Source organism: Sciurus vulgaris (genome assembly GCF_902686455.1).
Source record: "Sciurus vulgaris genome assembly, chromosome: 14".
Classification (NCBI taxonomy): domain Eukaryota; kingdom Metazoa; phylum Chordata; class Mammalia; order Rodentia; family Sciuridae; genus Sciurus; species Sciurus vulgaris.
The window spans coordinates 46723041-46737787 of NC_136475.1; the positions used below are offsets into that span (position 1 = coordinate 46723041).

Consider the following 14747-nt stretch of genomic DNA (forward strand, 5'->3'; position numbering starts at 1 on the left):
TTTATAGCTCTTAAATTTGTTGCTTCCCTTCTAATCAACTACTCCTCCCCGAACTTGAGGCTATTTAATAGTTATCCTAGGCTATAATCTTGCCCTTAATCTTTCTCTTATTCTGTTGTATAAAATTCACTGACATTCCTAAATTATTCCATTACATACTACTTTTGCTCAGAACTTTATAGTGCAATCTTCTTGGACTTGAAATAAAGATTCTTGGGCTCTTTCCTTTCTGAAGTTCCAACTACCAAATTACTTCATAACCCAATCTCCATTATCACTGCATCTGCCGTCGCCCCTGCCTCAAATGCTTGCCCATCCTCTCTGAGTATCTTCAATATTTTTTTCAAAATTCACTTCAAGTTCTACCTCTTCCATGAAGTCTTCCCTGATTATTCTCACTCAGTAATAAGTTCTTTTTCCTCTGTGCTCCTCTACTATTATAATCTCTAAATTCTTTATACTACATTTATTAACCCTTAAATGTCTCATCTCTCTAACCATATTTAAATCCTCAAAGGTGAGAATTGTGCCTATTACTTCTTTGAATTTTCCTATACTATCTAGTACAAGAATATCTGTTCAGGCTGGGGATATAGCTCAGTTGGTAGAGTGCTTGCCTCACAAGCACTAAGGCCCTGGATTCAATCCCAAGTACCACCAAAAAAGAATATCTGTTCATTAACTTGAATAGAACTACCTGTATAGCAGGATATAATGTTTGTTACTTCTTCTGTTTAATGAATATTAATGTTTTGAGAACATCACAATTTTATAGTTAGAAAGAAATCAGTAAATTTATCAATGACTAACGTGAATCAAAAAGATAAAGAAGCCAGAACGCTAAAATCTTTCAGTTCACCTCTCTACTCTGAAATTTATGAACCTTGCATGATTTGTGAGAAAGAAATACACTGAATCATGGCTAAAAAAAAAAAAAAAATACATATATATGTATATATATACACACACATATATATACATATACATATATATATATCTTTTTTTGGTAAAATATTTTTAACATAGTCATTTGGCTGAAATAATATGACTTGGGGTTCTAGATCATTTAGAGTTTCTAACACAAACCCTTCAGTTATTTTCCACACTAAAATATGCATAAACCAAAGAATTATAGTTGACACAGAAAATGTCCAATGATCAAGTCCCATTCATGCCTTTCTGCTGGGTACAAAAGCAGGCCCAGTGTTGCCAGATCTGATGTTTCATAAGAAGTCTGAAATTTAGCTTTTTAAATAAAATCTCCTGATACTTAAATTTTGGCCTACGACATATGGGTAAAAAAAAAAAAAAAAATTATGTGGCCTTGCAGGGGTAAATGGGGTAAATCCTCATCTACTTAGAAATTTAATTGTCTAGACTAATTCATCCTCCAGTATACCACAGAGCCAAGTTATAATGTGTTTCAGATAATTCTCAACTCTTGCATCTTACTGCTAGGAAAAAAGACAAGGACCTAATGAAATTTGAATTCCATGTAGTATAGAATCTTACCTTACTCTCACTGACATCAGAAATCCATTCTTTTACTAAATTATTCAATTTACCAAGAACAACCAACCTATAATAAAAAGTAAGATTAAAACTTAAGATTAAAACTTTAAAAAATATTGAAGAAATATAACACAGGCAGTATCTCTGTGTTGGTGTTCGAGTAAAAGCACATTGTATACAGGCTAATACTATCACATCTGTTGATACACAGCACATTTCTGGCATTCTTAGATCTCTAAGAGAGCCAAAGAGATGTCAAATGTGATGATAGTATTTTGGTCTCTGAACTATTTTCAAAATTCAAAAAATCTAGTAAAAATCATAAAGTTATTTTCAATGAGTTGCAGAGGCCAAGAGAATCGTCAACTTTTTTTTTGCTTTATTGTGTAATTAAATAAACTCAATGTGGTACTAGAGGCTAGCATTTGCTCACTGCCAGTCATAACTCTTTGAGTAATTAAAATGGGTAAATTATTATCTAATTTGTGAAGTATATTATTTAATAAAAGCAGTTTGGTATTAAAACAAATTTGCAGTCAATCCCATAAACAAATCCACATTAAAAAAAAAAAAGGAGGGTTTGGGATATCAAAGATAGCATACAAAACTGAACTCCTGACTTGTCTAAACTTGCTTTTCCTTAATTTCCTCCTGGGGTTATTATAATGGCCTTTTAAGTTATCTCTGTTTCTGCCCTTGCACACTTCTTCAGACTATTCGCAATATAGTAGCCAGAGTGACTATATTAAAACAGGAGTCAGATCATGTTAATCTTCTCCTCAAAGCCCTAATAGCTTTCTGCTTCATTCAAAATAAATTGAAACCTTGATAATGCTTTACAAGGTCCAATGTCCAAGGTCCTTCCCACCTCACTTTCTTTAAGCCCAAATTTCCCTGCTTACTTGCTCTGCTTCAGATACTCAGGAGATCTGAACTTGCTATGTACTATTCAAACATACTGGGTACACTCTCACCTCAGGTTTTCTATCCAGAATGTTCATCCCTCAAATATCCACACTCTCACTCATCTTCACATTTTCCCTTAAATGTTACTTTCCCAATGAGGCCTTCTCTGAAAACCTCTACTCCCAGCTTTATTTTTCTCAGTGGCACTTGTGTGTAATACTATATTTATTTTATTCATTTGACTGTTAGTCTCCTCTAACCTCCACCTAAAACGTAAGCAGTAGGAAGGCCAAGAATTTTCTTTTTATCATTTCGGTATCTCTAGGCAGAGACATAAGAAGCATTTAATATATGTTTGTGGAAATAATGATTAAATAAGATACAATAAAATATTTTACAGTTTTCAATGACATACCTGTGGTTCAATTCTTCTTCATCTTCAAATACTCCAAATGGTTTCATGGCATCAATTAATTTTTGCGTGTAAATATGATCAATTTCTTTAGGACATGCCAAACTAATTGGAGAAGTAATTCCATAATGCTTTTGTTGACGCTGGCTGTCCAGCATGGTGTTTCTGTTCAAGAAAAAGAAAACAGCAGACAAAATTTAAAGTATCATATCATACTGATACATTCATCCTCTCAATCCATTCATGTTAACTGAGCTACCCTAGAAATTTATTTAGTACTAACAGTTGGGGCAGGCACTTTTTTTAAAAAGGAAAAATGGGTATGTGTTTATGTTATGAAGGGCCATTTATACTGCCTCCAGTTTTCATGGTTCAAATGTCTTTTCAAGCCAAAAGCAGCATGTGTTGGCATAACACCACTCAGTTCAAATGCAAAGAGCCTGAATGGGATCTGTACCAGGGCTACCTCCACTACACCCTGCAGACTTAAGTCAAGTACCATCTACATTCTAGAATCTTTGAAATGCAAACACTTGAAAGAAAGTTCTTGGTAAAAACAATGGTTTTTTTTCTCCTAAGAAAGAAACAAAACATACCATCAGAAAGTCCTTGTGAAATAATCTGGCTTTTAAAAAGAAATCACAAAAGATTTCTCCTTGGAAAACTCAACACCCTTTGCTTGAATCAGAATGTTATAATCCTACCATTTTGTAGTCTTAACTCTTCATTTTGGAGAGGCACTGATAACATTTCACTGAATAATTATCCAATTCTTTACACTAAATGACAACCTTTTTTTTTATTGGATACAAATGATCCTTCACAGACCCTAGCCATCAGGGAAATTACATTTTCGAATTAGGTGCTACAAATTTCTGAGATCTAGGGTTTACATGAACCAAGAACTTCAAAATAAAGTCTGGAATCCATAAGGATTTGTACAATTTTATTTTGCTATGAAAGTAAAATAAGAATAACACATACACTAACCAACTACCCTTACCATCTATCTTCACCAGGCTATCACTAAGGGCCATCCATAACAAGTAATAGTAAGAATGTAATCTAAAAATAAAAAGCAGTCTCTTAACTTGAATAAATTAGCTGTATAAAAATAACACAGAGAAGAATAGAGGAAGGTTAATGGGTACACAAGTGCAGTTCATGGCACAGCAGGACAACTGTAATTGACAACAATTTATTGTATATTTCAAAACTGACGAATTTGAATGTTTCCAACAAATGTCTAAGGTGATATATGCAATTGTCCTAATCTGGTATTATAATAATCTGATTATATATTATATACATGAAGTATCATAACTGTACCCCATAAATATGTACAATGACTATGTTAAAATTTTTAATCACAAAAATACAATAGTGATTATTTGTTTTTAGATTTTAAGTAGTCAAAAATTGGCTTAACACTACTATTAAATCCACAAAATAAGGCATGCTCTTTAGGTAAAGATTTCATTGGGAGGAAGGGGAAAAACAAATAGAAGATAAAAGAGCCTATACCTTCCAAAAGGACTCCAAGAAACAAAGGGGGAACATCAATACCAGTTTAATTTTCTCCAACATTGATTTTGTAAATGTCTATTAGTTATTTTGTCATACATACACACACACACTTTTTATTTTTTTTTTTGGTACCAGGGATTGAACCCAGGGGTGCTTAATCACTGAGCCACATTGCCAGGCCTTTTTATTTTGAGACAGGGTCTCACCAAGTTGCTTAGGGCCTTGCTAAGTTGCTGAGGTTGGCTTTGAACTTGCAATCCTCCTGCCTCAGCCTCCTGAGTAGCTGGGATTATAGGGGTGCCCTACTGTGCCCCACTCAAATTGTATTTCCTTTAAAAGATTAGGCTTTTTATCTTCAGTGAGCTACAGAGGTATTCTGGTATTGTTTGTGTTTGCTTACATGTATATGATAAAGAGATGGGACAGACTGATTAAATATTACCATTTAATTAATCTCAATAACAGAGAAGCACGTTGTGAATAGTGCTATTTTACAAAAAAGAACCTCAGGTTCAAAGAGAGAAAAAGAGCCAAAATCTGAACTCCAAAACCTCTTTGCACCATTCTGTTTTCTCCTTCATAACTACTTCTGACACTACGGTCCTAGGTCTCAATTTCTTATATGTATTCTCAAAATGTTGGCTACTGAGGTCCCTACTGACACTAAAAATCTCAAATCTAGGGTTCTGAACCTCCCACATCTAAACAGGAGCGATTGGGGGTTGTAAACAGCATATTGCACATTCCCTTCAACCCATCAATTTTACTTATAGGCAAACACCATAGAGAAAGTCTAGTAAAGTGGACAAGAAGACATGTAAAAGAATGTTTGTTGCCACACTGTAACATTAAAAACCAAAAATATCTTAAAACAGTCACTAACAGGAAAAGGACTAAATTAGGTCATATCCCTATGACAGAGTACAACACATTAGTTAATATAAATTAATTAAAACTGAAACTATTAACATGAACAGCTCAGATACCATGTTGCTCTAAAGAAACAAGCTGCAGAATGACAAGTGTGATACTAGTTATAAAGTTTAAAAACAAGTAAAACAATGACAGCTATTATAGATACACGTATATAAAGTATAAAAAGATGCATCAACAATAAACACCAAATTCAGGACTGTGGGGATCTATGAAGAGGGACATGAATGGGACCAGATAAGAGGGCACGAGAGTCCTTCAGATGTACCTGGAATGTTTGACTTCTTTTAAATAAATAAATAAATACAGATATATGTACACACAGCGTGTTAGTCTTTGGAAGGAATGGGTGGTGGCACAAACGGTGTTTCAGCTCTTTGCATTTTTTTTATATATATGTTTGAATTAGTTCCCAATAAACCGAAATGTAAGAAGCTCTGACAAAATCTTAAAAAGCAAATAAACTGTTTCTGACTTATAAAAGTGTGAGCAGGAGGTACAGACCGGTAGATATTATGGGCAGGTGGGGAGGCCTGAGGAGGGGGCGTCGGCGGCGAAAAGACCTTAGCCTTTATCAAAGAGAAACCCATGGGCTGGAATAGGTCATTCACTCCTGAAGACCTGAAGACCTGAAGACAGCCACTCCGGCAGGGAGGAGGGGGAGGCAGGGGGATGGTATTTGCGCCAATGCAGACAGGAGCAGACGGGCTCAGACACAGCTGAGGACAGGAGAGTGACCGACAATTTCTCCCCATGGGCACAAGCACTTCTCTCCCTCCTCATCAGTGTCTGGGGGCGTCCTCAGAGGCGGGACAGGTGGGGGTAGATGGGGACTCCAGAGTCCCCGAGTTCAGGCAGGGCTGGCTAGGTAAGCCGCCGGGTGTAGGGGAGGTGCCACTGCGGACCGGTTGGGAACCGGGAAGGAGAACACTGAGGCAAGGTGCGGTCAGGGCACGAGGGACATGAAGGGAAACGAAGCCCTGGGATGACCACCTCAGCACACCTCTCCCCACCTCGCCCTCAACCGCCGCCCCCCACCACTTACGCAGACATCTCTTTCATCGCTTCCTGCGTCTCCCTCTTCAGCGAGTGTCTTTCGCTGTGGAGTCCTGTTCTCGTTCCTCCTTTCTTCCTGTATCCACTTTCCTCCAGTCACTTGCAGCTCGCTTGCTCTCTCACTTTCCCACTTACTATAGCCGAGGCATCCAAACGAGTAGTGAAAACACCACAAAACCGGCTCTATTTATGACAATACAGCGCGGACGACGCCAATATGGCGCCTCTTCCCAGACTGCCTCTCGTCCCCTGCAGCCCCGCCCCTGGGTCCCGGGCCCGCCCTCGACCACGCCCGCTCAGCCTTCGGCTTGCGTTGGCCCCGCCCACAAGGGGGTGAGCGCTTTCGCTGGGAACGCAGATCTGGGAAAAGCTTTTGGTTCTCTCCTTTGTCCGTGGGGCTGTCAATCCAAGCAAATCTCTTGGAATGTAATTTGGGAAATATGTTTTTCTTGTTTCTCCGATGAAAGCATGTATATATTTAAAAAATACCACAGGCTTGCCTAACAAATACAATTTTAACTCTTCAATTATCCCACATCTTTAATTTAATTAGGTGTAGTCAAACGTAATCAATCCACTTGTCAAGGAGATTGTGTTGTGAGAAGGTCACACCCAGGAACGTGCGACTTTAACACAATTATCCTAGGGAAAAGCAAGCTTGTAAATTGGAGGCTAACTGTTCACTTCACCCCTAAGTGCCACCCCCTGATTCATGACATTCTGGCATTTAGCTGAGAGAGGCTGAAAGTAATTGCTAGCAGTTTGCACCAGGATAAATCCAAGGGTGAATCAAAATCTCACACTTTCAAATAGTGAAGATCATGCTCTATGTGATTGTAAGGATGAAAATGGGAAAATAATGACTGGTTTTAAAATGTTAAATTTTTTAAAAATTTCAAATACTAACTCATTACAAAGAAAGGATGTCAAGAAGCTGCTTATTCTTGGAACGTGACTCAGACACAGTAAACAGAAGAGAATACTTACTGACTTATTCATTTATTCATTCAAGAATATTTATTGAACACCCAATCTGTTTTAGGAACTGTTTTATGCTCCAGGACTTACTGGTATATAAAACTAGATGTTAAAAACAACAACAACAACAACCCTGCCCCCCCCCAAAAAAAAAAAAAAAAAAAAAAACAAGATGTATTCTTTGACCTTATCAAGTTCAGAGTTTGGTAGAAAAAAAAATCAAATACAAATGATACACTTTTATTGTATAGCTAAAGCGCATACTATGTGTCAGGCACTGGAGAAATTTAATTGCTGTCCTCAAGAAGTCATGTCCTAGTGGAGGAGAACATATACATAGATCATTAAAACACAGTATCGTCTATGATACAGAGGGATCCGGATGATAAAGGGAGACCTAAAGAGGACCACCTAAATTTAGGATGTGTCAATAGTGGCTTCCTAGAAAAAGGGATGCTGCCTAAAGTAGCAAGATTTGAGAGTAGGAATTGGATGTAGATGATGGGAAGAAAGCAAAACCTATTCCAGGCAGCATAGAGCAGGAACTAGCATAGGCTTCAAGGCAAGGTAGACCCAAAATTGAGTTCTAGGTTTCCTGTTGACTGGTTTTGTGACAATATCAACAACGAAACAAACATAAATTAATCTTAAAAAAGAAAACATTTTTCTTCATCTATAAAATAAACGAGAATCAAATGAGAAGAATACTGTGACCAGTACGAATCTCAGTCCAAAAATCCAGACTTATACTAATTAGCACTTTATTTTTAAAAACTTAAGCTTTGACTCTGATTCCCTTATTCTTCTGAGCTAACAGGCAAGGCAATTTTGGTTGTGTTTTCCCCCTCATCCCCTTTCTTGGGGGTAGTATCAAGGAACTTGTAGATATAGGGCCAATTATGAACATCTGGTGCTGGACCACTTTCCTGTCCTGTGGGCATCTGGGCCTAGAGGGTTTCTGATGTATCTGGGGCTCATGATAAGGGCCTCTGTCTCAGCCCAGAGTGCCCAACTCTTTTCATCTCCTCCATGGGTTTGTGTATCTTGCTACTGTGGGAGACAGACAGCCTCCTTTCCTCAAGTTTTCTAACCAATATCTTTGTTACTGCCTAAGTGGAGTTCTCTTCAGGGCTCAGCCTTGTTTCAAATAGAAAAGCCAGAAAGACTTGCTGGTGAATTCTGCTATCTGGACAGCGTAGAGCACTTAGCACAGTGCCAGGCTCATAAGGATTCAATAAATTAAATTTTCTCTCTCTGTCTTTTGGTACTTGAAATTGAAACCAGTGGTGCTTTTACCACTGAGCTACACCCCTGGTTCCTTTTTACTTTTTAAAATTTTGAGACAGGGTCTCACTAAGTTGTGAGATGCTCACTAAATTGCTGAGGCTGGCCTCGAATTTGCAATCCTCCTGTCTCAGCTTCCCAAATTCCTGGGATTATGGATGGGAGTCACAACTGGCTGATAAAGTTAACTCTTATTTACACTGATTACCAAATTCTTATCTCAGTTTTTGTTTTTTATTTGTTTTTGAAATATTTATTTTTCTTTCTATTTTTTTTTTTCTTCTGATTCCTTCTTTACCTGCAGAGAATAATTTGTTTGTAATCATCTATTATAGCAATTTGGAAGGAAGGTGAATTCTCTTTTAATCCTATTAATTCAGTGAAATCTTAGGTGTTTCTAAGATAGCTTTTAAACTATGTTTAATAATCAGAGTCAACATCAGAACAATACATTTTAATTCACCTTTACATAATTTATAGTTTGGCACTGTTTAATTGTTTTTCTTCCCATTTTTCTGTCTTGTTAATCTACCTGAGATTAAATCCCTATTAAGTACATTTTTTCTTTTGCAGTATACATTATAACTGTATTTGTTTCAAATTACAAAAGTAACCCATGCTCATAAAAAGAGAGTGGATATGCATCCCTCCCTTCCATTTTTTTTTCCCTTCCTTCCATCTTTAACTCTAGTTTTTCCCTCCAGGGGAACCATTATTTTTTTTTTCTTTCTTTATTTTTTTTTATTGTAAACAAATGGGATACATGTTGTTTTTCTGTTTGTTCATGGCGTAAAGGCATACCATTTGTGTAATCATAAATTTACATAGGGTAATGTTGTTTGATTTATTCTGTTATTTTTTCCCTTCCCCCCACCCCTCACACCCCTCTTTTCCCTCTATACAGTCCTTCCTTCCTCCATTCTTGCCCCCCTCCCTAACCCTAACTCTAACCCTAACACTAACCCCTCCCACCCCCCATTATGTGTCATCATCCACTTATTAGCGAGATCATTCGTCCTTTGGTTTTTTGAGATTGGCTTATCTCACTTAGCATAATATTCTCCAATTTCATCCATTTGCCTGCAAATGCCATAATTTTATCATTCTTTATGGCTGAGTAATATTCCATTGTATATATATATATATATACCACAGTTTCTTTATCCATTCATCAATTGAAGGGCATCTAGGTTGGTTCCACAATCTTGCTAATGTGAATTGAGCAGCTATGAACATTGATGTGGCTGTATCTCTGTAGTATGCTGATTTTAAGTCCTTTGGGTATAGGCCAAGGAGTGGGATAGCTGGGTCAAATGGTAGGTCCATTCCAAGTTTTCTAAGGAATCTCCACACTGCTTTCCAGAGTGGCTGCACTAATTTGCAGCCCCACCAGCAATGTATGAGTGTACCTTTCTCCCCACATCCTCGCCAACACCTGTTGTTGCTTGTATTCTTGATAATCGCCATTCTAATTGGGGTGAGATGGAATCTTAGGGTGGTTTTGATTTGCATTTCTCTTATTACTAGAGATGTTGAACATTTTTCCATATGTTTGTTGATTGCTTGTAGATCTTCTTCTGTGAAGTGTCTGTTCATTTCCTTAGCCCATTTGTTGATTGGGTTATTTGTATTCTTGGTGTAGAGTTTTTTGAGTTCTTTATAGATTCTGGAGATTAGTGCTCTATCTGAAGTATGATTGGCAAAGATTTTCTCCCACTCTGTAGGCTCTCTCTTCACATTGCTGATAGTTTCCTTTGCTGAGAGAAAGCTTTTTAGTTTGAATCTATCCCAGTTATTGATTCTTGCTTTTATTTCTTGTGCTATGGGAGTCCTGTTGAGGAAGTCTGGTCCTAAGCCGGCATGTTGAAGATTTGGACCTACTTTTTCTTCTATAAGATGCAGGGTCTCTGGTCTGATTCCAAGGTCCTTAATCCAGTTTGAGTTTAGTTTCATGCTCGGTGAGAGAGATGGGTTTAATTTCATTCTGTTGCATATGGATTTCCAATTCTCCCAGCACCATTTGTTGAAGAGGCTATCTTTTCTCCATTGCATATATTTGGCACCTTTGTCTAGTATGAGAAAATTCTATTTATTTGGGTTTGTGTCTGTGTCCTCTATTCTGTACCATCGATCTACCTTTCTATTTTGGTACCAATACCATGCCGTTTTTGTTACTATTGCTTTGTAGTAGAGTTGAAGATGTGGTATTGCGATACCCCCTGCTTCGCTCTTTCTGCTAAGGATTGCTTTAGCTATTCTGGGTTTCTTATTCTTCCAGATGAATTTCATAATTGCTTTGCTCTATTTCTGTAAGGTACTTCATTGGGATTTTAATTGGAATTGCATTGAATCTGTATAGCACTTTTGGTAGTATGGCCATTTTGACAATATTAATTCTTCCTATCCAAGAACATGGGAGATCTTTCCATCTTCTAAGGTTTTCTTTAATTTCTTTCTTTAGTGTTCTGTAGTTCTCATTTTAGAGGTCTTTCACCTCTTTTGTGAGATTGATTCCAGGGGAACAATTATTAACAGCTGTGTATTTATTCTTCTAGCACCCCAAATCACATATAAATATGTACCGGTGATTTTGTTGTATTTTTTTAAATTTTGGAAACAATGGAATATCATACATATTCTGTTCCTTACTTTTTAAAAACAACTCAAAATTATGGGCATCTTTTCATGTTAGCAAATGTTATAGGTTGAATAGTATTCTCCAAAATATCTTTTTCTCTACATTTTTAAATTGGTACATTATAGTTGTACATAATGGAGGGATTTGTTGTTAAATATTTGTACCTATACACAAATGGTCTCCCAAATTTCATATGCTGAAGTCTTAACCCATGGTACCTCAGAATTGTGACTGTACTTGGAGATAGTGTCTTTAACGAAGTAATTTAGTTCAAATTAAGTCATCAGTGTGTATCCTACAACATGATTGGTGTCCTAATCAGAATAAATTTGGACACAGATGGGTAGAGAGATAGTATAGTTTGGATCTGGAATGTTAATGTTTCATATGTTAAAAGGCTTGTTCGCCAGTGAAGTAATGTTCAAGGTGGGACTTTTGGGGAAGTGATTGGATCATGAGGGCTTTAAACACGTTATTGGATTAACCCACTTATAACTGAATGGCCTATTGGGAGGTGATGGAAACTGTAGGAGGGGGGACCTAGTTGAAAGGGGCATGCCCTTGGGAACTGTATCTTATCTCTGGCCCTTTCCCTTTCTCATTCTTTCTCCTTTCTGGCTCTCAGGAGCTGAGTACCCTTCCTCAGCCACACCTTGATGTTCTGTCTTGCCTCAGGCCCAAAGCGAAGAATGGCCAACCTCAGACTGAAATCATGAGCCAAAATAAACTTTTCCTTCTTTAAGTTGTTTTTGTCAGGTATTTTGGTTACTGTGTCAAAAAGCTGACCAATATACTACTTTGTTCCATTTAAAAACATTATTCTTTTATTTTGTTCTTTTTAATATTAGTAGTATTCTTTGTCATAGATAATACATAATGCATCATCATACTATTGTATTTAGCCATTTCTCTAGTGTCTCAAATTTGTTTATATTATAAATACTGCTATAATAAACATCCTGTTACATATATTTATATATTCTTTGTACTTGTGCACTAGTCCTTGATGCTTCTTTTTTTTTTTTTTCTTTTGAGAGAGAGGATCTCTTACTATGTTGTCCAGTAATGTCTTAAATTCCTGGTCATAAATGATCCTCCCCACTCAAGCTCCTGAGTGGCTGGGACTACAGGTATGCACCACCATGCCCAACTAATCGAATATATTCTTTTTTTTTTCTCTCCTTATTTTCTTTTTTGGCACTGGGGGATCAAATCAAGAGCTTTACACATGTGAGAAAAATGCTTTACCTTGCAATATTCCAATTCCTTCATGAAGGCTACACCAGTATTTACTCCAACCAACAATATGTACAGATGATCTGATTTCTGAAACCCTCACAAATGTTAGATATTAAAAACACTTGTTATACTTATTATGAAAATTATGTATGTACATAAAAATAGAATAGTGTAATAAATACCATATACCTATCATTTATGTTTAATTTTTTTAGTATTTGTCATGTTTCACATGTTTTGTTGAAGTCTTTAAAGTAAGTACAGTTATGGCATCTCATTCTTAAATATTTTGATATGCTTATCTAATAAAAACACTTTCCTGTGTGCCATGGTAATATTACTACATTCACATTTCCCTACTTTTTCCTCAAGTATCTTTTGCACTGTTTGTTCATAGTGGAAGCCAAGAACAATGACTCCATTTGGTTGTTGGGTCTCTGAAGTGTGTTTTTTTCCCCATTATTTTATTGGTTCATTACAGTTGTACAGAATGGTGGGATTGTTGTTACATATTTGTACATGCATACAATATAACATTATAATTTGCCCAGTATCATTACGTAGCACATCCCCCGCCACCCTCCCCCTTCCTAGTCCCTTTTCTCTATTCTATTGATCTCCCTTTGATTTTCATGAGATCCACCCCAAACTTTCTTTTCCTTTTTCCTCTCTAGTTTCCACATATGAGAGAAAACATATGACTATTGACCTTCTGAGTTTGACTTATTTCACTTAACATAATGGTCTTAAGTTTCATCTATTTTCCTGCAAATGACATACCTTCATTCTTCCTTGTGGCTGAATAAAACTCCATTGTGTATGTATACCACATTTTCTTTATCCATTCATCCATTGTTGGACACCTAGGCTGGTTTCATAGTTTGGTTATTGCTAATTGTGCTACTATAAACACGGGTATGCATGTATCACTACAGTATGATGACTTTAATTCTGTAGGGTAAATACCAAGTAACGGTATAGCTGGTCATGTGGTTGTTCCATTCTTAGTCTTTTGAGGAGCCTTCACGCTGATTTCCACTGATCATACTAATTTACAATCCCACCAACAGTATAGAAGTGTTCCTTTTTCTCCACATCCTCTTCAGCGTTTATTATTTGTATTCCTGATGACTCTCATTCTGACTGGTGTGACACAAAATCTCAGTGTAGTTTTAAATTGAGTTTCCCTAATTGCTAATGATATTGAATATTTTTTCATGTATTTGTTAGCCATTTGTATTTCTTCTTTTGAGAAGCATCTAATCATTTGCCCATTTATTAATTGGGTTATTTGGGGTTTTTTTAGTGTTGTTTTTGAGTTCTTTATGTATTCTAGATATTACTTTATGTATCTGGGAAAACTTACATTAACTCAGAAAACTTTTTCTGGCAGATTGTTGTAGCAGGTCATTATACTGGGTTATTACTAGCACTTAAGGAAAAAAAATATGTTTTGGTAGTCTCAGGGATCAAACCGAGGGTCTTATGCATGCTAGATACTCTACCACTGAGCTAAATACCTAGCAAGGACTAGCACTTAAAAAAAATGAATAGGAAAGTGTGATCCCTCAGGTAGATCGTCCAAAAAATGATCTTTGGAGCTAATGCTGGGGTTGCCTACATACTGTGCCAGCTGGAACAAAGGTCTCCCCTTCTATCAGCAGCAGGAGCAGGGCCAAACTTAGCTTCTCACAAGATGGCTTTCTGTCCCGAGCAGATGGGGCAACAAATTCCTAAAGATCCCTAGGTACTAGGAAGTTGGCTTTCCCAGACAAGTCCTGGAACAGCTGGTTCCTAAACTCAGTCACCTTGGCTCTAGTTTCTGTGTCCCACATTCTGATAAGGCTGTTTTCTTACAATTTTGCTCCAAGAAGGCGTCATCTCAGGCAGGAAATATCCCTTCACTGCAATACATTTAGCACCCAGTCTTAGCATCTTTCTTTTCTCTGGATGACCCTTGACTTCATGTTTCCCCATTAAAGCCTTGTTTTAGTCAGTTTTTTTGCTGTTGTGACTAAAAGACCTGACAAGATTAATTTTAGAGGAGGAAAAGTTTGAGAGCTCAAAGTGTCAAAGGTCTTAGTCCATAGACAGCCCCCTCCATTCTTCAGGGCTGAACATCATGGTGGAAGAGTGTGGCAGAAGGAAGCGCTCACATGGTGATCAGAAGCAGAGAGCGAACTGCACTTGTCAGATACAAAATATATACCCCAAAGACATGCCCCCAATGCCCACTTGCTTCAGCCACACCCTACCCATCTT

The 14747-nt window shown here is 37.2% G+C and overlaps 1 protein-coding gene across 2 annotated transcripts in view; it reads right to left on the reverse strand.

The window, feature by feature from the left end:
• PAPOLG (poly(A) polymerase gamma) overlaps positions 1–6585 on the reverse strand; it is a 30378-nt gene extending 23793 nt beyond the window's left edge. For both annotated transcript variants that reach the window (XM_079109702.1, XM_079109701.1), the window contains exons 1-3: positions 6336–6585; positions 2834–2995; positions 1513–1579 (exon numbers count right to left, since the gene is read on the reverse strand). In XM_079109702.1, coding sequence (XP_078965828.1) covers positions 1513–1579; positions 2834–2995; positions 6336–6352 — 246 coding nt within the window. In that variant the 5' untranslated portion in view covers positions 6353–6585. The remainder of the gene's footprint in view (positions 1–1512; positions 1580–2833; positions 2996–6335) is intronic.
• Positions 6586–14747: the final 8162 nt, after the last annotated feature.